This window comes from Geotrypetes seraphini, chromosome 7 (assembly GCF_902459505.1).
Source record: "Geotrypetes seraphini chromosome 7, aGeoSer1.1, whole genome shotgun sequence".
Classification (NCBI taxonomy): domain Eukaryota; kingdom Metazoa; phylum Chordata; class Amphibia; order Gymnophiona; family Dermophiidae; genus Geotrypetes; species Geotrypetes seraphini.
Genome location: NC_047090.1, coordinates 73,575,279 through 73,600,835, shown reverse-complemented (window position 1 = coordinate 73,600,835; position 25,557 = coordinate 73,575,279). Strand labels below are relative to the sequence as shown.

The 25,557-nt window shown below is 42.1% G+C and overlaps 1 protein-coding gene across 5 annotated transcripts in view; it reads right to left on the bottom strand.

Moving 5' to 3' along the window:
• The window catches only part of LOC117363329 (lymphoid-restricted membrane protein-like), a 248,868-nt gene that overhangs the window by 28,156 nt on the left and 195,155 nt on the right, over window positions 1-25,557 (bottom strand). For 4 of the 5 annotated variants that reach the window (XM_033950851.1, XM_033950852.1, XM_033950850.1 and 1 more), the window contains 2 exons: window positions 17,823-17,887; window positions 11,918-12,016 (listed from right to left, as the gene is read on the bottom strand). In XM_033950851.1, coding sequence (XP_033806742.1) covers window positions 11,918-12,016; window positions 17,823-17,887 — 164 coding nt within the window. Of the gene's footprint in view, window positions 1-11,917; window positions 12,017-17,822; window positions 17,888-23,039; window positions 23,104-25,557 lie in introns of those variants that run through there. The other variant, XR_004540024.1, reaches the window with a different exon arrangement.

The window sequence follows — 25,557 nt, the reverse complement described above, 5'->3', positions numbered from 1 at the left end:
AGGAATGCTGGCTATGTTCTGAAAGAGCATGTCAAAAAGGCTGTGCAGGCTTTTGAGGAGCATCTGGTTGTTTAGGTTGTTGACATGGCTGTTGTCGCTGTCTACGAGGCTGGGGAGGTCCCTGGGGAGTAGGCTTGGCAGTATATCTGCATTGGTAAGAAGAAGCAGTCTTAAAAAGCTGAGCAGGTGGAGCCTTCTTTTTGGGCTTAACATGCACATCCCATCTGATTTCATGAGCCGATAGCTTTTGGGTGGCAATGCCAGTGGAGGCTCCAAAGAGCTCATCACCAAGGCATGGAGCATTGGCCAGATGGTCTTGGTGGTTAACGTCAAGGTCTGAAACGTAACCATGCCAGATGTCTCATCACCACCAACATAGCTGCTGCTTGAGATGAAAGTTTGAAAGTATCAAACGGATCTCACCATATACTTTCAAAGTTGCAGAGAGGTAGAGACCAGAGATTGAAATTTGTTGGCTTTACATGAAGGCTGATATTACTGAAACGATGTAATTTGTTTAAGAAGATACTTCATTTAACAGGAAAAGAAAAAGGTATAATTGGAAGCTCTGTTTGCCAACAATTTTGGTACAGATGTCTGCCAAATTTGTCCATTGTCTTACCCTCTCTACCAGGAGGAACAGACGCATACACATTGCCCCAGAGGATTTCTTTAAAGTGGATTCAACCACGAGAGACTCATGGAGCAATTGAGGTTTATCAAAGCCAGGAAAGGGTGTTTAGGAGCCACTGGCACAGAGAGAGGAGTCTCAAGATTTTTATAGAAAGTTTCCCTCAGAATGGCATGGAGAGGACGCTTTAACAGTTCCTTAGGAGGAAGATCATAATCAATTGTTTCCAAATACTCTTTACTGTATGTGGAATCAGCTTTCAAAGAAACATCCAGATAATGTGCCATCTGTCTCAAAAATTTTGGAAAAAAAGTTTTTCTAAAGGAGAAGTGGCTCCGGTAGATGAACGTCGAGGTGACCCAGAAGCAGAAGAGTCCTCATCAGTAGTAGATGGCATTTCAGGCTCAGTATCCACCAATAAATCTGAATCTCTGAAAAAAGAATGATAGGATCGGTGTCGAGTCTCCAAATGTTTAGATTTACGGGAGACTTTGCCTGACCGTGCTGGAGTAGCCGCTCGAGATATAGGCAAGGAGAATCGGTGCTGAAGTGGAATGCTTGAGTCCTGTGTCGAGGATGTCCGCACCAGTGGAGTAGCAGTGAGAGGAGTGGTCGGTGCCGTGAGCAACTCAGACCGGACCGGCTCCTGGAGAGTCGGTGCCATGCTTTCTAATAGATGAGCCAGCACCAAGAGGGTAAAGTGCTCTCCTAACTCCTCCCGAAGCAGGTTGTCAATTTTCTGCTAAAGGGAGAGTGCTGGTACTGTTTGCTTCTTTTGGGCCAGTACGGATGGCTGGTCAACACGGTCCGGGGATGATGAGGCCAAAGAGGAGCCACTCACCGATATCAGAGCGGGACTTATGCGAGGTCTGCAGGACTTGACTCACTGCAGCTTGGACCTGCATCCCGGAAGGGGTAGTGGAAGGCCAGCTTACCCAGAGACATGGTGAATTGCGATACCAGAATCAAAGTTGGTGGATCCACCCTCGGTGCGATCTTGGTCGACGTGGACAGTGCCGGAAATGAACTGGGCTCCTCTTCCATTGCAGCGCCGAGGAGCTGCTTTTGTTGAAACAACCAATTCTTGAGAGTGCACTTCTGAAGGGAAGAGCAGCAGGAGCAGGAGTCGGGACGGTGCTTGGGTCCCAGACACTGCAAGCACCAGTGGTGAGGGTTGGTGACAGAAATGGCCCAAGCACAGCAATTGCACTTTTTAAAACCTGTCGGCAGGCGGAAAATGGACGAGAAGACAGCTGTTGAGAAATCAAATTTGATGGGGAAAAAAATCCATAAGGCAACACTGGGCCAAAGCCCGCAACAGCAAAGAAAAAAAGGGTTTAAAAAAAGTGTTATATGGATAAAAAAAGGGAACGAATGGGGGGTAAGATGGCGACCGAGCAAGACGTGAGTGTACAGGCTCCAGCTCCTGCGATATAGTTTTCCTTACAAACTTTTCTTACTTATTTTCCCGATACCTAAAAGAAGAGGGAGATCGAATAACCTTCCACTCCTTTCTGCTATATCAACACCGCGTCAAACTTCTATAACATCTTTTACAGTACCTTCAACGATGTCGGGTGCATCCGCTGCTGTGCCGTAGGGAAGACAGCTTGGAAAGCAATTTTTTGCTTAGCCTATTGGGACCTGAGCCTCCCCCAGCTCCCGGAGAGGCAGCGGAGGCGTACTTTTGGAAGGAAGACTCTCGCAATCTCACGAGAGGGAAGGGAACGCTTCCAGTGGCAAACCCGTAAGGAGAGACCTTGATGCTCGTAGAGGCATCGCTGCTTAGCGGGGGAGATGACCTGAGGAGAAGTGGTGGTGAGTTCAGTGGAGATAAGAGCCTAGGACGTTTTCTACAGCTCGAACAAGAGCAATCTCAACTGCCTGACCTCAAGCCACTTTCTAAGCCCTTGGTGATTACACTTGACTCCTTGTGGGCTGCCATTGAAAATCTCCATATGGTATGTACCAACTTTATTTCATTAACTTTGAACATTCCAACAAAGATTGTACAACTTGAAATGGGAGCTCAGAAACAGAATGAGAAGATTGGAGAAGTCGAGAAAACTACTAATGAAATAAAAACTGTGATTAAACAACAGACTATGGATAAGGCTTTGCTTCTAAGAAAATTGAGAACGTAGAAAATCAAAATAGGAGTTTGAATTTGAAATTTCTGAATTTTCTGTTTCCTAAATTTATGTCTGAGGGAAATTTTTAAGAATTTCCTGATAACTATACTGAAAGTTCCTGAGTCCAATTTTCCTCCAGTATAAAAATTATATTTTATGAAAAGGACTTTTAAAGATAAGAATGAAATTGGAGAAGAGCAGCTTTACTGGAATCATCAAGTATTGAGTTTACTGGACATACAACATTGTTGGTTACCTTTGTTTTTCACCAAGATAGAGAGATTGTTCTAAAGTTGTACTATAGCTTGAAGCAAATTTCCTATTTAGGTGAAAGAATATATATTTTTCCAGACGTTTCTAAGTGGACTCAAGCTAGGAGAAAGGAATTTCTAGTTTATCGGGACAAAGTACTTTCCTTAGCAAAAATCCTTAGCAAAAATCACCGAGAAGGTGATATTCAATCAGCTAGCAGAGTTCGTCCATTCCACGAACATACTCCACCCCAACCAAACGGGCTTTAGAAAACACCACAGTACCGAATATTCTTTAATTGGACTAACAACAAATATCATCTACAACCTAGACCATCACAATTCAGTCATCCTTTTCTCCCTAGACCTCTCAGCGGCTTTCGACACCATAGATCACTTCCTCCTTTTAGAAAGGCTGCAATCAATAGGTGTCAATAATGCAGCACTACAATGGTTCTCTTCCTTTCTAACCGATCGGACCTCAACGGTACGCTTTAATAATTCATCCTCTACATCATTCTCACAGAATTACGGAATCCCTCAAGGTTCAATCTTATCGCCATTGCTGTTTAATATCTTCTTATCTCCACTACTTAGCCTTAGTCAATCTATAGGATTCACAACGTACGCCTATGCTGATGATATTCAACTGATTCATCCAGTCAACCCGGAAAACCCCAATGAAATAATACAAATCAATCAAAAATTAGAAAAAATCAAAAACTGGCTTACTCTGAACAAACTTGCGCTAAACATAGAGAAAACAAAGGCGTTGTTCTTTCCGTTCAAACAGGGCATAACGCTATCTATGCCTTTCTCAATTGATAACACAGCAATCGAACTCGTCACATCCCTTAAGATACTAGGAGTAACAATCGACAACAAATTTTCTTACCAAGAACACATCAACAATACAGTCAAAAGTTGTTTCTATCGTCTACGCTTAATCCGTTCTATGTCAAAATATCTGGAACCAAAGTCTCTAAATATTTTAATACACTCCCTTATAATATCCAGACTCGATTATTGTAACTCACTTTTCATGAACATCACTCAAAAAGATCAAAGGCGATTACAAATAATACAAAACATCGCCATCAAAATAATCCACCATGGAAAAAAATACGATCATGTAACTCCCTATTTCATAGAATCTCACTGGTTGCCCATTAATCAACGCACAACATATAAAATAGCCTTATTGGTATTTAAAACTTTAGATACTAACGAGCCACAGTTTATAGATCGGCTCCTAATCCCTCATACTTCAAATCGTTCACTCAGGTCCAATTCGCAGGGTTTGTTAATGGTTCCCTCACTGAAAATAATAGGAACCAGGCGCCATGACATCTTCTCAGTTATGGCTCCTCTTATCTGGAATACCCTCCCCCTTTATATCAGAAACATCAAAGACCTCAATTTATTTAAAACTAATTTAAAAACTTATCTCTTTAAATCCTCATTTAACCTTTAGTACCACAATTTGGAGTACTTGTAAACAATTAATACTTTCATTCACATCTTCCCCAACCTACTCGTTTGTTCCTTCCCACTTCATCCCCCTTTCTTCCCTTAAGGAAACCACAATTTGTAACTTTTTTTCCCCTAACGTTCTTTCCTTATGTCTCATAGTCCGTCTGTAATGTCAGTTTGTTGTAGCACCTTGAAAATTGTTAATGCAAAATAACTTGTTTTATTCTATACTATAATGTTTTTATTATGTAATTCGCTTAGATTTAATAGGCGAACCATCAAATTTTAATAAACTTGAAACTTGAAACTTAGGTGCCTTTTTCCAGTTGAGATTCCCATGTAAATGTTTTATTTCTTATCAGGAAGTTAGATGATATATATTTTATAATCTAGTTCAGCTTTTTTCTAGAGCAGGGGTGTCAAAGTCCCTCCTCAAGGGCCACAATCCAGTTGGGTTTTCAGGATTTCCCCACTGAATATGCATGAGTTCTATTTTCATGCACTGCTTTCATTGTATGCTAATAGATCTCATGCATATTCAGTGGGGAAATCCTGAAAACCCGACTGGATTGCGGCCCTCGAGGAGGGACTTTGACACCCCTGCTCTAGAGGGAAAGGGGATTTCATTTGCAGCCTAGGGGAAATCTGTAAAGATCAAGTCAGTTAGAATGTTGAAAGGATTTGCTCAATTTCAATGATTTATAGTATTTCTTTGCTTTAATTCCCTCTCCCTGGAGGATTAGAATTATTGCCCCCCCAGTCAGTTTGTGTATTATATTTTCCTATTCTTATTGTATAACTTCAACATCCAATGGTGAATTTGGGAGTATTTTATTCTGTTTTTTTTCTTTTCAAAGTTTATGCTTTGTATTTAATTTGAAAATTATAAATAAATTTTTTTAAAAAAGGGAAACGAAAGAACTGACAAAAAAAGTCACAATCCGCGAGAGCAGGAAGGCAAGAGAGAGAAAAAAATTCAACAGGTGCTGAAAAACTTGTCTTTCTAATTCCGCGGAAACTAGAAAACTGAGGGACCGCACACCTATGTCAGGCGGGAAGGCACTTGTGCATGTGCATTGTGGGCTAGTCACGAACTTTCTAAGCTTAAAGTTGCAATTCACTTTTCAAGTGTCCGTATCGGGGCTCAGTCGGTGACGTCACCCATGTGAGAGAATATGCTGCTTGCTTGTCCTGGGATAAAAGGACTTATTGATGCCCCTGTATAAGACTCTGGTGAGACCTCATTTAGAATACTGTGTATAATTCTGGAGGCCGCACCTTCAAAAACATATAAAAAAGGATGGAGTCAGTTCAGAGGAAGGCTACTAAAATGGTGCGTGGTCTTTGTCATAAGGCGTATTGGTCAGACTTAAAGATCTCAATCTGTATACTTTGGAGGAGAGGGGAGATATGATGGAGACATTTAAATACCTATGTGATGTAGGGGATCTTAATCTGTATACTTTGGAGGAATGGGAGAGAGAAGACATTTAAATACCTACATGATGTAAATGTGCATGAATTGAGTCTCTTTCATTTGAAAGGAAGCTCTGGAATAAGGGCATAGGATGAAGTTAAGAGGGTGGTAGATGCATGGAACAGTCTCCCAGAAGAGGTGGTGGAGACAGACTGAATTCAAGAAAGCATGGGATAGGCACGTGAGATCTCTTAGAGAGGAAGAGATAATGATTACTGCGGATGGGCAGACCAGCTGAGCCATTTGGCCTTTATCTGCCCTCATGTTTCTATTTTTGTGAAGCATTTGGCAAATATTTTTCTATATCACAAATTGCAATATCCATTCCCCTCAAAAAATTTGCGTAATGTGAATCTTGAGATTGTAATAGTTAAGAGAATATTCAGGTATATTTTAGGTTACATGGTGTGTTTTTATAGATGAATGTGATCTTATTCTTGTTTTGTATATTTTGAGGTCTCTCTTATTATAAGTGTTTATTCTATATTGAATATTTATTGTACACTGTTTGGACCTGTCGAATGAACAAGTGGCATAAGTTTTAATAAAAACTACTATCACAGTACAAGCTGAATATCTTCAAACGATCATAAGCCACACAAATTGATATTCAAAGTTTCAAATACCAGAAAGTAAGAGCTAATACTCTTCAATATAGGGCAGCGGAAGAGACCTCAGTGTTTCTCAGGAATAACCTGTGAAACTGTCTATGGCAATGTATATATTGTCAGAGAAATACATCCCTGGTCTCAACTATTTCCACTTCCTTATCACTCTTCACTTTTACTTATATACTTATTATCACTCTTTTGATTTTCGAAGTATTGTCATATATTATCTTATGTAGAAGAGAAGAAGCACTTATCTTAATGATTTCTTCTGGTACTGTGAAATCACCGCAGAATGCAGTTTGCAAAAAAATAGCGGGATACAAAACTCTCTCGCTCAAAGAAGTCGGTCTCCTTTTCCAGAGTCAATCTCTTATTTTCAATGATATCCCGACAGGCCCTGTGATACGAGTGGTATAATTTATGCGATCTGCTGTCCTTGTAATTTATTATATATTGGGCAGACCACACGACAATTTAGAACCAGAATTATTTGAGCATAGGTCATGCTTAACATGTATTAAAATAGAGGCATCCATGGTACAGCATTGTTTAGATTTTAATCATAAATTTTCGGAAATGCGCTGCTGGGTCATCGAAAAATTATATCCTTCTGATAAGGGAGGTGATTTTAGAACTTACCTCCGCCAAAAGGAACAGAAATGGATATACAGATTAAAAACTTGTGTTCCAAATGGTCTTAACACTAAGATAGAACGGCGCGCATTTTTTAAAAAAGTAACCCGGAAGTTGCAGCGATTGGCTGTATCTCCCGTGTTCCCCGTATGGTGCCTGCCCTTTATAAGCTTGGTAGAACGCCGAGACGCCATTTCTTTATGATGAAATCTTTGAAGCAGTAGCTTGTATTTTAAAGTAAGTAGAATCAAATTGAAGGTTGTTCATGATATAGAAAGATTTAGAATCTAAATATATATTTTATTTTATTCTTCTAAATAATCCCCTGATGCAGCCGTAGGGCGAAACAGGGCCTGTCGGGATATCATTGAAAATAAGAGGTTGACTCTGGAAAAGGAGACCGACTTCTTTGAGCGAGATAGTTTTGTATCCCGCTATTTTTTTGCAAACTGCATTCTGCGGTGATTTCACAGTACCAGAAGAAATCATTAAGATAAGTGCTTCTTCTCTTCTACATAAGATAATATATGACAATACTTCGAAAATCAAAAGAGTGATAATAAGTATATAAGTAAAAGTGAAGAGTGATAAGGAAGTGGAAATAGTTGAGACCAGGGATGTATTTCTCTATGACAATATATACATTGCCATAGACAGTTCATAGGTTATTCCTGAGAAACACTGAGGTCTCTTCCGCTGCCCTATATTGAAGAGTATTAGCTCTTACTTTCTGGTATTTGAAACTTTGAATATCAATAAGTTTTAATAAAACATAAAATACCCCTAATCATGCCTACTTTTCAGGGAGGTGCCATTAAGCAGAGGATGCCTCCACCTATGTGTCTCTAGGAGTACCAACAGTTTGGCATCAAACTCTCAATTGGTAATTTTTTTGATTGGCTGAAAACTGGTGCGGTCAGTTATCATGCCAATTTTAAAAAGTTGCATGCTGATCCCAAAGTTAGGAGTCACTAGGCATCTGTAAATAGGGTAATTAGCAGTGCCTAATGCAGGCATCCTCTACAGAATCTGGCCTTAATGCCTCCCAGAACAAACTTTGGACATTGGGCATCATCCTTTTAAGCATTAATTACAAAGATACACCCACTTTCCATTTAGATGGACAATATAAAAATCTTACACTGTGGGTAAAAACATGTACTGGTAGTTTGGTTTTATGTGGCAGTTAGGACCTATTGTTTTGACTGCAGCTGCCTTCTGCCACCCCAGTCAATTTGCTTGGTTGCCTAGTGGTTGTCAGACCTGCCTGTGTCACTATTACCCACAAAAGTTGAAGGATAGATGAACAATATTTCAAAGGCTGGCCTTATCCACACTTGCTGATGGAGTGGATGCTCCTTGTGCATTTACAGTTTCTGATCTGAAAAATGTGTATACTGATTGCTTTGCACAAATTCAAACCATTAGTACTAATAATCATTTTTATAGTGCTACTAGATGTACGCAGCACTGCAATGGTTGATTTTATACTCATTTTTTATTATGTAATTTTATTAAATATGTTGGTTTTTAATGCTGTATTTGTACCTATTAGGACCCCTGACGAAGGTTAGTCCGAAACACGGACCGTGTTGGGTCCCCTACCTGGTAAAAGGTTTTTATTCTAAAGATTTATTTGTCATAATAAAGACTGCCTTCATCGTGTACATTCTCCTGCAGTTTTTTGGTTTGTTTGTCCTGATTTATCCATTGTGCCAGACATTAAAGAGATTATGCTGACATTCTTATCTGCGAAATGACATTTCATAAAACATACAAAAGTGGATGTTATCGTTGGTCATTATGAAGCTAGTCCACAAAGGAAACATAATTTGAGTTAATGTGTCTAAAACAACAAATATGAAAGCTTGACATGTCCAATGTGCAGCTATTGTAGGTATAAAGCTAATTTATTGCCAAGGATGAAAAAGATGTAACAATGTCTCTCTGAGATCCTTATGAGAGGTATGTCCATCTATGAGCCTGTGACTACTGGTGAAGAAAGTATTCTAGACTTTAGGAAAACCATGAATAGGCTGACCAAAGATTTATCTTTTATGCTTTTGAGGCAGTTAAAAGCTTATGAAGAAACTGTGGTTATTTCCACACAGATGTTATGCTCTTCCTATCTGTGTACTAAAAAGTAAAATATGGGCCACTCTTATTTAGACGATGGAAATGCCCATGGCATACCATTCTCACAAATGTTTCAAAAACTATAAGAAACCACCTACTGTCATGCATTAAAAGACTGACATCTATCATTCTTCAGTGGTATCACTAACAGCATGGCTTTTTTTGCAGGGGGGTGGGTGGGCACATAGAAGAGACAACTCAGATGTGGGTAAAGGACAAGCTAAAGTGACATTTCTACACACTACAGCTCTCTTCTCCCACCCTTAAATTAGCTATCAAAGACACTATAAGAAAATGTGCCAAAGGTTTTATATATATATAAAGAAACTTTTAGCAAGCTTCAGCCACCAAGTAAAACAAGTTATTTGATAGCATCAGTAAGTAAATCATTCCATTTAGGAGTGGAAGTCTAGAGAGGATGGGACAGAATCTAATATAATAAAATGGTAGGACGCGCATGCGCACTAAAAAAAAAACGTGTTCCCTGATCCGTCGCGTTTTTTTTAGTGCGCATGCGCAGGTTTACTTCACCAAACTCGGCAACTTGGACAACAATCGCGCTTATGCTCAAGCCACCGCCACGAATCCTCTCTCGAACCGCACCAGGATCGAGAGAGGAGCTGCGGCGGGGGCTTGAGCATAAGCGCCATTGTTGTCCCCCTACCTAGCTGCGAGGCTGCGGCGGCCTTCCTTACGGTTTCACTGTGCTTGGTCCGCCAAACAATTCCTGCCGTTGACCAAATTTGCCCCACCGTTTCTTCCCTTCCTCCATCAGGTACAGTTCAGCTCCGCCTATGTTAAAAGCAGCTGCTTTGAAATTGGAGCCCTGCCGCCACCGTAACATGTTCCCTCTGCCGCGGTCCCATATGTCAGAGAAGGGGCGGGACCAAGGCAGAGGGGAAAGTGCTACGGCAGTGGCAGGGCTCCGATTTCGACGCGGCTGCTTTTAACATTGGTGGAGCTGCACAGCACCTGATGGAGGGAGGGAAGGAAAGGTGGTTGTGCGCTGTTGAGCCCCTCTGCACGGGCCCAAACCAAAAAAGGAGCCAGGACTCTTCCCAACCCGGCGCCGCCAGACCCGACAAAACGGCCCTACACTCACAGACCCGCGATCAGGGTTGCCATGGAAACCTAACCGGAATTACATGCAGTCGCGCAAGGGTCAGTGAGAGGGGATCAAGGGTCAGTGAGAGGGGATCAGGAGCTAAAGAGAGATTGAAAAAAACAAACAAACAACAGTGCACAAGTAGAGAGAGACACACAGACAGTCACAGAAGGACAGGGGGCTAAAGACACAGATTGAAAAAAATAACAAAACACAGAGGACAAGGAGAGAGAGACACAGGAAAAAAAATGACAAACAGACATACAGCAGCCAAGGAGACAGACATACTTACATACAGCGTCCAAGTAGACAGACAGAGAGACAGCAAAAAAATACAAACAGCCAAGGAGACAAACAGAAAAAAATAAAAATTACAATGCCCAAGGATAAATTCAGGAAAAAAAACCTTCCAGACATACAGTGGCCAAGGAGTTAGACTGAAAAAAAGGCATACAGACATACAGCAGCCAATGAGACAGACAGACTGACAGCGACCAAGTAGACAATCAGCAAAAAAACAAACACACAAAGCAAAAAATTAGAAACATACAGCGGCCAAGGAAACAGGCATGCAACAAATAGGAAAAATAAAAAAACTTTTAATAAATCAACCATACATGAAGAAGGAATAAAAAATAAAAAAATAAAAGGGAAAAGACACCTACAGGGAAACACAGGATCAAGAGCATACAGAGAAAACAGAAGTTTGCAGGAATCAGGAACATATAGAGAAAGGAGAGCAGAGACCCCTGCAAGAAGAGAAAAATAGCAAAGAGACTGGGGATGAGAAAGAGAGCAGAGATGCTTGCAGGGAGAAAAAGCAAAGCAGTAATGTTACAGCTTGAGAGTGCAGACTGAGGAAGAAAGCAGAGACAGCGCTACACAGGGAAATGGAGGGAGGAAAGAGACAGAAAGAAAAATACAGACAGACATAAATTCTAGCACCCGTTAATGTAACGGGCTTAATGACTAGTCTCAATATAAATCTTTCAGTTGCAGTTCTACATCTTCCACTACAAAACACTTTGTGTAATCCCAATATTGGTCCTAGTGACCCTGGACAAGTCACTTAATCCTCCATTGCCCACTGCTTTGAATGTGTAACCACAAAAAGGCAGCATACAAGTCTCATTCACCACCAACCCCCCCCCCCCCAAACCACTAAAACAAGTCCATCAAAATAGTCTTAATGGAAAAAAATGTATTTAAATAAAAAAAGGGGGGGGGACCAACAAATTTTGTAGTTTTTCTGATACTCAAAACTATCACCTCAGCTTAAGTATCACTTATACAGAGAGCCAAACAAAAAAAAAACACCCCAGAATGCTCAAACAGAAACTGCATTGAAGTTATTCATTAAGACTGTTCACAGATGCTTAAGCAGCTTTTTTTTTTTGTGATTACCACACTATTTTCTGTGAGCTATAGTTTAATACAACAATAGATACAAAACTGTCTATATACTTACTCTTTTATTGACTGTGCCTCTTCATGCTCTGCCCAGGCATGTGTACTATTCAATCTTTGTAGTGATGGACATTTATCATTTTGCTTTGACTCCAATTGCCTGCCAGAAAAACAAATTTAAATCTATTATGAAATAGATAATATCTCCCTTTCACTATTGACTTACCCCATCGCACTGTGATGGTGCAGGTTATAGTGTTAATTTACTACCACTCAGTTAAACTAAACCTTAAATTTATAGACCAGGTCATCTTCATAATGATAAAAAGATTAAAAAGGAAGATAAAAATAACAGTACAGAAACTAAACGGAACGAGTTGCTAAATGTTTAGAAAATAAGAATGGTTTTCATTGTTTTACAAAATAGTTGAAGGGAGTTTAAGTCTCTTATCATACTGTAGATGAAATTGCATTCCAAGCCTCCTTTAATTTAAACATGTAAGTGTTCACCAGTTTTCCTTTAGATCTAATTCCCTTAAAAGAAGGGAAAGAAAGGTTTCTGTTGGGGGGGTGGGGGGTTTAATCATTTTTATTAGTGAGTCAACAAGAGAAACAAGCAGAACATAGGAGAAAAATAAGCAAACAAAAGTTTTTTAATCATGAAAAACTAGATATTTGAGTATTCCAGATCAAAGGAACTAAAGGTGTAAAGATACCAAACAGGAGTTTGAAAACAATACAAGCACATTTAAATTGAATCCTGAAAACAGAGAGCCAGTGAAGATTTTCCACAAAGGTGGTAGATACATGGGCGAAAGGAGGGAATCCCAAGCACAGACAGTTGATGCAATATTGTATGCAACAGGATGAATCTACTTAAGAGCAACCAGGAAGGATGGACAACTGTCCACTAATGGCAGAGAAGAAAGAGAAGTTGCAGACGAACACTATAGAGCATAGGCAGGGGAACTCTTATTTGTTTGTGGGGCCCACAAGCTCCGCCCCAGACTCCGTCCCCATAATAGCACTAATTGCAATACCATTTTTCCATTCATTTTTCATATATACACACAATACAATCTTATTAACAATACATAATGGTTAACCAGAAAATTAAACTACACAACGCACACTGTATGTATGCTTCTCACCATTCATTCCTACCTAGAGAATGACACGGGGAAAAAATCTGTCCCCGTCACCGCCCCGGCCCACCATCCTCTGCACCGCCCCGTCACCGCTGTTCCCTTCACCGCCCCGTCACCGCTCCTGCCATCCCATTCACCGCTCCGTCACCGTCCCAGCTGCATCCATATAAGCCTTAGTACTGTAATATTTAGCTTATTCCTTTCTTATAAATCAAAGTTCCTGCTGCTGAACTAGAGAAAGATGTTCAGCTGGCAGGGCTTTGTTTATAAATTTTTATCAACACAACTAATATACTACTTTATCCTAAAGCAAAAAATAAATAAATAGAAGTTTTTTTCTACCTTTGTTGTCTGGTTTCTGCTTTCCACATCTTCTCATTCAATTCCTTCCATCCACTGTGTGTCTTCTCTCTGCGTCTTCCATTTGCTGTTACTGTGCCTCTCCCTTCACCCCCCCCCAATTGGTCTAGCACCCATCTTCTTCCCTCCGCTCCCCCATAGTCTGGCATCGGTCTTCTTCCCATTCTGTCTTCCACATTTCCCTTCAGGGTCTGTTCCTCTCCACCCTCCTTCAATGTCTGTCCTATTCCTTTCCACCACCACCCTTCCCTCCCTCCTTTACCATCTGTTCCTTTCTACCACCCTTCAGCTCCTCTCGCGTGGCCTATCTATCTACCTTCCTCCCTCTTATTTTCATGGCACGTTACAATGTAATTTGTGCAAGCCACTGGAGCCTGCGAGCTCGGTCCCTGTCCCATCCCCACAAACCATCTCGCTTCTGTGCTCCTATTTTCCCCATTTCTAATATCTCCCCTATGTATCTGCCATTGCCCCCTCCCCGTGCCCATATACCATCCCCATGGCATGTCCCCTTTATGTCTCTGTCCCTATGCCCCATGCACATAATTTCCCCTCTTTCTGTAACCTTCCTGTGTCCATATTTCCCCTATCTTCCTCTTCCATACCAGTGTGTCTCTTCTTTTCAACCCCCATCTAGCTTTTTTTCCCTCTTTCTTTCCCCCCCTCCCCCTGCTTCTAGCATCTGGCTCACCTGCCTGTCCTTCCCTTTCTTTCCTGCTGTGGGTTTTTCTTTCCGTCTTCATCTCCTTGGCCCAGAATTCTTTTCCCTTTCACTCCCTCCTTCCAGTTTGAGCCGGGAACGGTCCCCGCAGCCCCCACCCGCCTGCCTAATCGATCCTAGTGTTTAGCCAGCTCTCTCCCCCCTTCTCACCTTAGTTTGCAGTCTTTCTTTTTCGGCGACCTGCACGCAAGGCTGCTTAGTGTTCAATCTTCTACTCTGCTGCAACTTCCTGTTTCCGGTTGTGTCAGAGCAGAAGAACGAAACTGAGCAGCACGGGTGCGCGGCTCTTTGATAGCGTGCGGGTCACCGAAAAAGAAAACCTACAAACTAAGGTGAGGAGAAGGGAGAGAGCTAGCTAATCACTACGATCGATTGGGCAGGCGGGTGTGGGCTGCGGGGACCGCGCGATCCTTCATACCTCACTGCGGGGACAAGACCATTCACCGCTCCACGGGGCGGTGAATGGCCTTGTCCCCGTCCCCGCAGCGACTGCTAGTTTTCGTTCCCCGTTTTGGCGGGTTACCCGCGGCTAAACGCGGTGGCCGCGGGTAAACCGTCACCGTGTCATTCTCTATTCCAACCAGAACACAGATAACCCCTATGCAAATACGGGATTACAAACTAAAAGGCTCAAGGCCCAGCAGAACAGGAGGCTCATCTTCGGGCACCGGCCCCAAGCACAGGACATGCCGGTGCACAGATGACTGTAAGAAGCGGCAGGGGGGGGTGCCGGATCGCGGAGGGGGGCCTTTGGGGGGAGCAATGCCGGTTATCGTAGGGGGGGGGGGGAACGTATCAAAGCGAGTTTCCATTATATTCTATGGGGAAACTCGCTTTGATAAACGAGCATTTTGGATTACAAGCATGCTCCTGGAACGGATTATGCTCGTAATCCAAGGTACCACTGTAAAATCATTTCCCCTGCCTTTGTTGTCTGGTGATTTTGGTTTTCAAGCTATCTTTCCCATTCTCTGGCTGCACTTCCTTCTGTCTGTGCTCTTAACTTTGTGTATCTAAGGCCACCTTATCCATTTGTTGTTTTTCTCTCCTTCACTTTCTGCCATATATCCATCTTTAGCATTAACTTTTAACATTCAACTTTCTTCCATTTTTCTGCTTTTGTCTCAAAATCTACTTTTCCATGCCTTCCCTTCGAATCTATCCATGTGTACCATCTCTTCTGCTCCTCCCATCTATCCATAAGAAGCATTTCTTCTTCGCTCTTCTCTGCCACACCCATTGCTGTGCACCATCTCCTCCCTCTGTCTCCCCTTCCCCTCCATCCCTATGCACTCCTTTCCCATGGTCAGACATCTGTCTTCCCCCCTCACATGGTCTGGCATCTTTCTTCTCTCCTTCCCAGTCTGGCATCTCTTTCCCTCCCTCTTCCTGAGGTCTAACATCTCTCTCATCTCCTTTCTGTGGTCTGGCATCTCTTTCTCTCCCCTCCTACCCTTCCATTCTGTGGTCTCGATCTCTCTCTCTCTCTCTCCCCTTCCCATTCCAGTGGTCTGACATCTCTCCTCTCACCCTCCTCTCCAACAATTCTCCCTCTTTGTTCCTTTCCCCATATACATCATCTTTTTCCCTCTCATGCCGCACACCTATGTCCAACAATTCTTCATTCCTTTTCCCTCCTCCACTGGCAGCATTTCTCTCCTTCCTACTACTCCACCTGTGCAGCATCACTCTTTTCCTCCTTTCCTACCCCCCAAGCCCCTGCATTTGTCCTTCCCAACCCTCTCCAAGTATGTGCAGTATCTGTCTTCCCAACCCCCGAGCATCTGTCCTCCATGCCTTCCTAACTTCCAACTCCCTACCCCCTGCATCCAGCCTCTCCATGTCAGGCTCTGCACCTAGCCCCCCTCCCTCCCCCATCAGGCTCTGCACCTAGCTCCCTTCCCTCCCCCTCCTGTCAGGCTCCACACCCAGCCCCCTTCCCTCCCCCTCCTGTCAGGCTCCGTACCCAGCCCCCTTCCCTTCCCCCTGCCAGGCTCCGCACCCAGCCCTCTTTCCTGTCCTCCCCCCTGTCAGGCACTGCACCCAATCCCCCTCCCTCCCTTCCCACCTGTCAGGCACTACACCTAGCCCCCCTACCTGGTCAGGCTCTGTACCCAGCCCCCTTCTATCCCTTCTTCCCTTGTCAGCTCTTCACCCACGGAATCGGAACGAGTAGCAACAAGCACTGCCCCAGCCGCCTTCCCTCCCAACCCCTGTCAGGCTCTTCACCCACGAGATCGGGTTTCTTGTGCCACTCAGCGGCAACGAGCAGGTGCACACTTTGGTGCGCCTGCTCGGCGCTCAGCGGCTTCTTTGACTTGCTCCCGCGAATTTTCACATTTCGCGGGAGCCAAAGAAGCCTACTGCAACTTGGAATGTATTAAAATTAATGCAGTCGGTGCAGGAGTCGATGCCAGTGTAGAAAGAAGTTGAGCATCAGGTTCAGAATCCCTGGCCATGCTCAATGCCTCCGATGCAATACCAAAGTACTTCTCAAATTGAAGTTTACAGGCCTTCAGTGATATTTTCTGCATATGAGCAGAGGGCACAAGAAATGTCCCGACACTCAGGACCAAAACATTGAACACACCTGTCCTGCAGGTCAGTGCGTGAAATGGTCCTATTGCACCAAGTGCACCTCTTGAATAAGCTGGGTATCTTGAACATCAAGGGGAAAACTGCCAACACAAAATCAAAGGGCTGAATTGCCTGGGGAGCTCGAGTAAACTTAAAGCTGAAAATAGCTCAATGTTCCATAATGGGAAAGGGATTGAAGTGGCCCAAAGACCTGAAAATGAACAGCAGAAACAATCTGAACGCAAGATTAAAAGGGAAGGAACTTGAAAGAAAAAACATATGAGAAACAACTGAAGAAAATACTGAAAGGGAGGCACCCAAAAAAGACAAGTTTGATGTGCTGAGAATTCTGAAGAAAAAGCTACAGATTCCGTGAGCCGACATCAAGTAGAAGGCACCAGCATGTACACAGTACAAGTGGTGCTTAAAATTTAAAGTGACAGTACACCTGATTATCTGTCCATATGGGGTTCCATAGATTACATCTATATGCAAGATTATAATACATGCTTGTCCTCAGAAAATAAATGAAAACTCCCTGCGGATACTGTTACATGGACTAGTAATTAATCATTTGGCCAGAGTTCCATCAGCTTAAATTTGTTCAGAACATGACTGTTTAAATATTATATAAAACCTCAATGATCCTTTACTGCAGGAACAGTATTGGCTTCCAATCACAAGTTGTATTAAATATACAATTTTGACTTTAGCTCATCAGGCACATTACACTGGGGATCCCTGTGTATTTGCAGTCTGTTCTTATCCCTTATACCGCATTCCTGCTTCCTTGCTTAGATCTTTAGAGGAATCTCCTGACCTTCACTTTCTCATTTATAGCTTAGGAGGTACTTGGACTACAGCTTTTAGTTCTCACATTATAGAATTATTTAAAATTAGAATTGACATACATTCTACTAATTATAACATAGGATTTTGTAATTTTTTCTGAGAAATGGCAGATTGCTTTTTTTGTCTGTGATCCTAAAACTCACAGAGCCTAGGATCACACTCAAGGTGAGGGTGTGCGCTTACCCACAGGTGCTCTTATCTATCCCACAGGCTTAATACCAGCAGGATTCTGAAATGTATCCCCTCCCCAATCCCATTGGAAAAGAATCCCTTTTCCATTAAGGACAGTGGAAAGTGGGCATTATTACCAGCTATTTGATCTCTTGTTGAGTTTATCATTTTCTTCAATTCCTGTGACTTCATGTACCAAAGCCTTTAAAATAAAAATACAAAAGTTAATTTGTAAAGATAAAAATCACTGAAATATAATAGATTTGAGTCAACTCAAATATCTTTGATAGGTAAACAGTAGAAATATAAAGAATAATCAACTAGCAAACTGCAATATTTGGCTAATTTTCAATTAAAATGATTCAGTATAAGCTTAGAGAAAGCTACCTACAAAGGAAGAGGGGATCCCTATGTTACCAATTCAGCTCATAAAGCTAACAAGGAAAAATAATCATTCAAATCGCATTTATTCATCTGCAGGAAAGCTCAGGCCCAAATACTGTACTGTAAAATGTCTCTAACAGGAATACTTAAATCAGAGTGCTGCTGAAGCAATGCAGCTTCACTTCTTATTAATAGGTACTTTTATACAGATATTTTCTATAAATTTTGGATATAGTAAAATTTATTCTTACCTGTTTCCTTTGCTCGAATCATCCTAGACCAGTGGGTTATATATCTGAACCAAGCGATGAAAGAGATAGTATGGGGCTCAATCAAAACAAACATGTCTAAAAACCCACCCAAGTCGGCACCTAAAAGACAGGTCATCCAAGTGCCGATAATCAAACTGATTTTCTGGACATGTTGCAGGACTTTTTAGGCCGCTGAACCCCGCTGTGCACACAGCTAAAAGTGGTGTATCTGGAGGAGTGGTTAGGGCATTATGTGGGCGGGATATGTGCTAACCCAGACTTGGCCATCTTGCAGGGATAATCGAATGTTGTACTAGTCATCCTAGATGAAACTTCAACGCTGTGAGTTAGACGATGTAAAAACAGGTATAAGTGCCAAAAAGGTATCCAAAAGTGACCAGATAACCACTGCAGAGACAAAGTAAAGACACCCACACTCCCCCCGGTGTTCAGACCCCCTTCACACATCCACAAAGATTGGAATAAAAAAGTACCGTATTTGCCAGCGAATAGGATACACTTTTTTCCCCTCAAAATAAACTTAAAATAAGGGGTCCGTCTTATATGCCGATAAACAAAATTATGAGCTGGAACGCCTGAGCCAAAATTCCCAATATCCAGGATGTAGAAGATTTCACTATTACTAACGTTTACACTTTCTAGAGCGTACACAATGCTGTACACTGTAACATACAATAAATGGGCCATGCTCAGATTTCGCGGAGAGAAAGTCTATCCAAACTCTTTTCCTGACCCATAAAATGATCTGCCAACAGAAGAGGAAGATGAGGGTCCATCAATTGAAGTAGAACAACAACTTTACCTGGCAACTGAGTAATTCACCTACTGCCCAAGCTGTAGAGAAATACCCCCATCATAATACCGACTGAAAGGACCCTCAGCGGCATTCCGGAAGAATGGTTTGAAGCTCCAGAAAGGTAGCCTGACCATGCTCAAGAGAAGAAGAATAAACAAGTACTGAGTCGCCCCCTAAGACCAGACTCCTGGAGCCGAGGATGGAAGGCACTGAACTCCCCAACCCGACAGCCTGGGATGTTTGGTGGCCATGAGCTAGTCCAGCAAAGACCGAGGCATGCCTTTGAAAAGAGAAATCTCGCTGAGCCACCAAATCATACAGAGCGAGGCATGAGGAGCCTACCAAATAATTGGAGCCCTGAGATACCGGGAACCACCGGAACAAAAGCGACTGCTGTAGCATTATAATGGGAAAGCAAGCCGAAGTTCCCAGTGGAGTCAGCAACATGGATCCTATAACCTGTACAGAATCCCATACTCTGGGTCATGGTGACCAAAGAAGATTGCAAACCTGAGACTGTGACCCATTACACTAGACTCTGGGAAGAAACACATTTCTCTTCTATATGAATAAAAACATCTCCCCGATATACCTATAAATAGTACAGGAGAAAAGAGCACTGTGCAAATTCGAAGATTCACGTCCAAAGAACTGAGGAAAAGAAACCACCCTTTTCGTGTCAGTCAAATGGCCCGACTGGAAGACGTCCAAATCAAGCAGTCAGTCAAGAAGAAATTAGATGAATCACCTGGTAGCACCAAAACGGTACCACTGCCCACATTTTCTAAAATGTTCTTGAAGCCTTTGGTAGGTGAAATGGCATGTGCCAAAACTGAAAGCGCTGCTCAAAGAGAGGCAAGCAAACCTAGTGCCGATTCGGAGTCCATAGTGAAAATGTAAATATTCTCCCAGTTTTTCTGCAGAAATATGTAACCCTGAGAAACTAATTCAGCAGAATGGGATCCAGCCTGCCCAATGCCCCTGTCTTGGGCACCATGCAGTAAGTGGAACAACGCCCCTTAGTTCCTGAAGAACTACAAGAACTGCCCTGAGGAACTGCCTTTTCAGAACTGCCTTTCCAGTAACACTGAAAAGGGAAACACAAAACATGGAGACTCCAAGAACGAACTGGAAACCTGAGGAGGATGCAAAGTTGCAAGCATCCTGAAAAATCTTCACAGCCTCCTGACCTGACATTATAGCGTCTTCTCCCTCATGAGAAAGACTGAAGAGTCATTGGAAGAAGTCAAGATCCCCTCAGAATGAAGTGCAGAAGGTCAGGGAATGGCAGGATGAGAACTGTAGGATCTGCAAGAAGATTCTCCTAGGAAAAATCAAATTTCACAATGTAAAGAGGAATATACTGGAACCATGAAAACAGTACTTCCATGCAACATGAGCAAAATATGTATGTCCTTTAAAGTGAATACGTACTAGACTCAATCAAGAAGCTGCATCTACCGCCTCGTGGAAAACAACAGCATCCTAACAGGTATCAGACAAAGCTCACATCGCTAATGAGAGCTTCAGGGATGAGGCTAACAGCCACATAGCGCGTGATCCTCCGCGGGTTTGATAGAATAGGTAACTGGCTCCTGGTTAAAAGGAGCTGTACAGCCCTTCCTGTCTGGTCGGGGGGCCCGTCTAGCATGTGCCAGGAGAAAATGGCGACAAGAGAAACCAGCGTGATAAGCATGGAAATCTGAAGTCCAGGCCCCCTAAGAAATAGAGAAAGAGAGTCTTGGCCGCAGGAAGATGCGAAGTGTCATTATGCCCATAGAGACAGCCCGAACTTGGAAACTGTTTGTATTACCTTTAGGCATATATATCCTGTGCCACAACTAGACACATGCAACTCAGCACAGAGGCCCAAATAAGGACAGTTACCAACAGACAAAGGCTCAATCTGCAGGGACCCCAAGAGAGACAATGAGATACCTGTGTGAAATACAGGGCACTATCTTACTGCTGATCTCACCGTGCTGTGAGTTGCCGCATGTCGCCCCAGTCCGGAGACAAACTGAGACTGGGTGATCTAGCACAGGTCAGAGTCTCTCTGGTAAACCCCTCGAGTGTTAACCCCAGAGTCCAATTAAACATGCAGCTTCCTTCAAGGGAGTACAGCAGGAACACAGAGACATATAAACCTGCCCAAGCTTGTCCCAAAGCTGGTGAAACACATACAACTTGTCTGAACCGGAAAGGAGAGAAGCCCCGGCATACCCTGACCAAAGCCAGCTGGAAACAAACTACCGGAACACTGCAGCTCTCCCGCCATTGCCGGAGACCCAAGCGCACGCCTGATTCTCGCCGACACGTTGCCACTGCATCAACGCGCCTAGAAATATAGTCGGATTCAAGCCCCGCAAAATTTACCCTGCCACGGCTTGCATAGAAAGAAAATCAGACTCGGGGAATAACCAGAACGGCCCACAGCGCTGGAAAAAAACATGTCCCATCTCATGCGCACTGTTATAAACCGGCACCTGCACAATCAGCTGCACATGGCCGTGACAAACATCAATGAAAGAGAACCTCAGAATAAACAGGACTACTACTGCTGAACTGAAACCCAACAATGAGAACAAGTGCGAGCATGAAATCGCACCGCTACTGCCGCGCTGTAACCAACAAGGAAACCAAGCGCGTGCATGCAAAGGGCGGGAAGTCCCGGCTCCCTCCACGGATTTCTAGTCATAAAACTTAGCCTCAATAAAATATCCATGCCTTAAATGTACGTTGACCGAACCCACAATACTAAGACTCCCAAACAGAACCTGAAGTTCAAGCAAAAATAAAAAGCACAGACATATTCAAAAGCTTGTTGTTAGGGCCGGTTGAAGCCAGTTAAAGCTGGTTGATCAGCAGTAAGAGCAGAATGCAGCAACTGTGGTCTCTTTTTTTTTTTTTTTTTAACAGAGAAGGGAAAGAAGAAAAAGTTTGAGACCTCCAAAAAAGTTAACATGAATTTCTTTTTTGCTTTGTCGTTTGCTCTCCGGGTGGTAGTAGTGATGCACCTATATACCATTGCCAATGACAATTCTCTCCAGAATACTTTGATCATCTTCATACCATCTCAGAAACTGGACTGCAACCTCCACAAGCTGTTTGGAAACCCATTGTGTGCATACTTCCCTGTATCCCAAGTCATTATGCATTATGGCAAATGAAAATCCTAGCTGAGATCCAAATTTGCAGCCAATTAAGACACCGTTATCCCATCGGTCTTCTCTAATCAAGGCATCTGCCCTGTCGGTTACACTTATTCTTCCCACTTTAAATGTTTTTACCCACTCAGCACCATGAATCAACGAAAGATTTATATGTCCATATACCAAATCAATATCCGTTGGTGAATTTCCACCGGTTTTACTCCCTCTGCCCAAAGAAAACACACTACAGCAAAAGTTTGAGACCCAGTCAGACCCTCTAGCAATGGAGGGAGGGTGAGGCAGGGACTTGGGGGGGCCCAGGTGTAACCCCTAAAGCCGGCACCATTCAGCCGGACACCCCTGTCTCACTGAAGAGAAACCTCAACAGGAGAAACAGAATGGCAGTCTCACTGAAGAGAAATCTCAACAGGAGAAAATAATTTTCCAGTCACAGCCAGAATTCAGGAGCTAGTTGAATAGCGACCTTTTCCTGCTGGGAGATAGAGAATACTGGAGATACAGGAGGAGTGCCAGCCAATAGGACCACCTGTTAATCAGTTTCTCTATCTCCGCCTGCTGGTAGATGTGTGCTATCCCATTGGTCTCTGGATTCATCTGCTGCTGTTGCTAGGGAAAGAAGCATTCAATAAACATGCAACATAATTTAAAAGCTGGCAAATCATTCAACTAGAAATACAAATCAAATTTGGCCAAATCAAGTCCAAAACATTTATGAAACATGGAGCTTACCAGACCCAGCATTTACTGTGTTCTTGGGGGATGAAGTAATGCTCACTCTAAGAAGTGAAGATAGCTAAAAACAGAAATACATGTGGGAGATGCACTGGATCTTCATAACACAAAAATCTATATACCCTATGTGCAATAATAGTTGTTGTTTTTTTTAAATCACTAAACAAAATTTAGGATGAGCATTGTTATTCAGCATGCTCTAGGCATTTTGTATGGCCTGAAGCCAAAAGCCAGCTAGGGTCAAAGAGTCAATAATATGCTATTAAACTTACACTCAGTATGTCATATTGCAGTTATACTTTAAATCATTTAGGGCGAGGATGGGATAAGATTTATCAATGTGGGCTACCATTATGATGTGTTATTTTACTGTTAACCGTACTTATTAATAACAAGGTCACACTTTATAAAATGGGAACTGTGCTAAAATTGCATGAATTAACTAAATAGCCTTACTGGGTCACATTTAATGGTCCATATAGCCCAGTAGCCCGTCTTCCCAGTGGCCAATGCAGATCACTAGTACCTGTCAAAAACCCAAATAGTAGCCAACATTCCATGATACTGATCCAGAGCAAGCAATGGCTTCCCCCATGTCTGTCTCAATAACAGGAAATTGTCCAAAACTTTCTTAAAACAAGCTTAACTATTCTCTAAGTGAAAAAATATTTCCTCCTATTGGTTTTAAAAGTATTCCACTGTAACTTCATCAAGTGTCCCCTAGTCTTTGTAAATTTTGACTGAGTACAAAAAAAATCAATCCACTTGTGCCCATTCTACACCACTCAGGATTTTGTAGACTTTAGTCATCTCTCCTCTCAGCCATCTTTTTTTCAAGTTGAAGAGCCCTAACCTTTTTAGTTTTTCCTCATATGAGAGGAGTTCCCATCGCCTTTATCATCTCAGTCGCTCTTCTTTGAACCTTTTCTAGTTCCGCTATATCTTTCTTGAGATAAGGCGACAAGAATTGCATGCAAAATTGATGTATCATGGAGCAATACAGAGGCATTATAATATTCTTAGTCTTGTTAACCATCCCTTTTTAAATAATTCCTAGCATCTTGTTTGCTTTTCTTGGCAACTGCTGCACATTGGGCGTAAGGTTTCATCGTATTGTCTACAACGATACCCAGATTTTTTTCTTGTGCACTAACCCGTAAGGTAGACCCTAGCATCTGGTACCACCATATTGTAATGGTAACCCATATGGATAACTATGCCCCTCTATATTTAGTTTAAATCCAATCACCTAGCAAAGATTCTTCCTGTTTTATAATGTTCAATATATGAAGTACTTAATAAGCAAATGTGCATTTACAGGGTATGGTGATTATGAAAAAGTCTATGTACAGTAATAGAAACTAGTTGAAACATTACTCTATATAAGCATTCTTTGTGCCTTTAACCTTTACAACATGTCTCAGCTGTGCTGGCTTAGAGTTTCATTGTTCAGATATTCTAATAATTATTCCACCCCCATGGACCGCTATAAATGCCAGCTTTTCCCATTTCTGACCGGGATAGCCATGCAAATGGTCACTCATAATTGGAAGAATTGGGATCACCTTAATTTTACTTTTTGGTGGGCAAATGTATGCTTATGTTATAAGTTTGAAAAAAAATGAACACTGAAATGTTGGGAAATACTAAGATATTCAAATTAGTTTGGGGACATTGACATCTTTTGTGGAGTTGTTATAGTTGTCTATTATCTTTTTCTGTTGTTTTTAATACACATCCAAGGGTGGGTGGGAGGAAGGGGAGGTATTTTTTTTATTCCAAGTTTGAAATATTTGAGGGGAAAGGGGGTTTATTTTTTCTGTTTTGTTACTAATGGATTATAAGTGCTTATTGCAAATGTTATATATATGTATGTATATGTATACTGTCGCACTTGTTAATAGTTTGAAAACTTAAGATTTAAAATAAAAAAAAAATCATTCCAGAACCATCTTGTCATATCTTAGTAAACAATTGTTTTGCTACTTTGTTTTCCTAGAAAACATTCACAACAGTATTGAAAATGAAAGAATACATTTGTGTACTAGTGTTTATAATCCAGCCTCTCTCCATTACCAGCTTTTTCTTTTTAGCACAATTCCCTTGACTGCCCAGTAAATTAATGACCTGATCCCTGAAAATATGGCTTCCCTAGGAAGACACAAAATATTTTGTGAAGTAATTCAACCTTCTCTCTCTCTGAAGCTGAATCCTGATATCATCTCTACTAGATGACAGTGGAAGCAAGAAAAAAAAAAAAAGTGAGTTCAGATATACAACTGATTAGTCTGTTTTGTAGGAATAACTATCTGCTATCCTCCAAAAAGTTATTTACACTTTTTTCTAGTGATGTGCATTTATTAGTATGAGGACGAATCAAAAATTAAAGGCAATTGTTAAATTACGTGACAACCAGGACAGAGTTAATGAAATGCAACTTATGTATTCATATATTACCGGTTGGATAGTTCATCCACACACAGTGCAGTGCAGTGCAGTGGCAGCCACAAGGTCA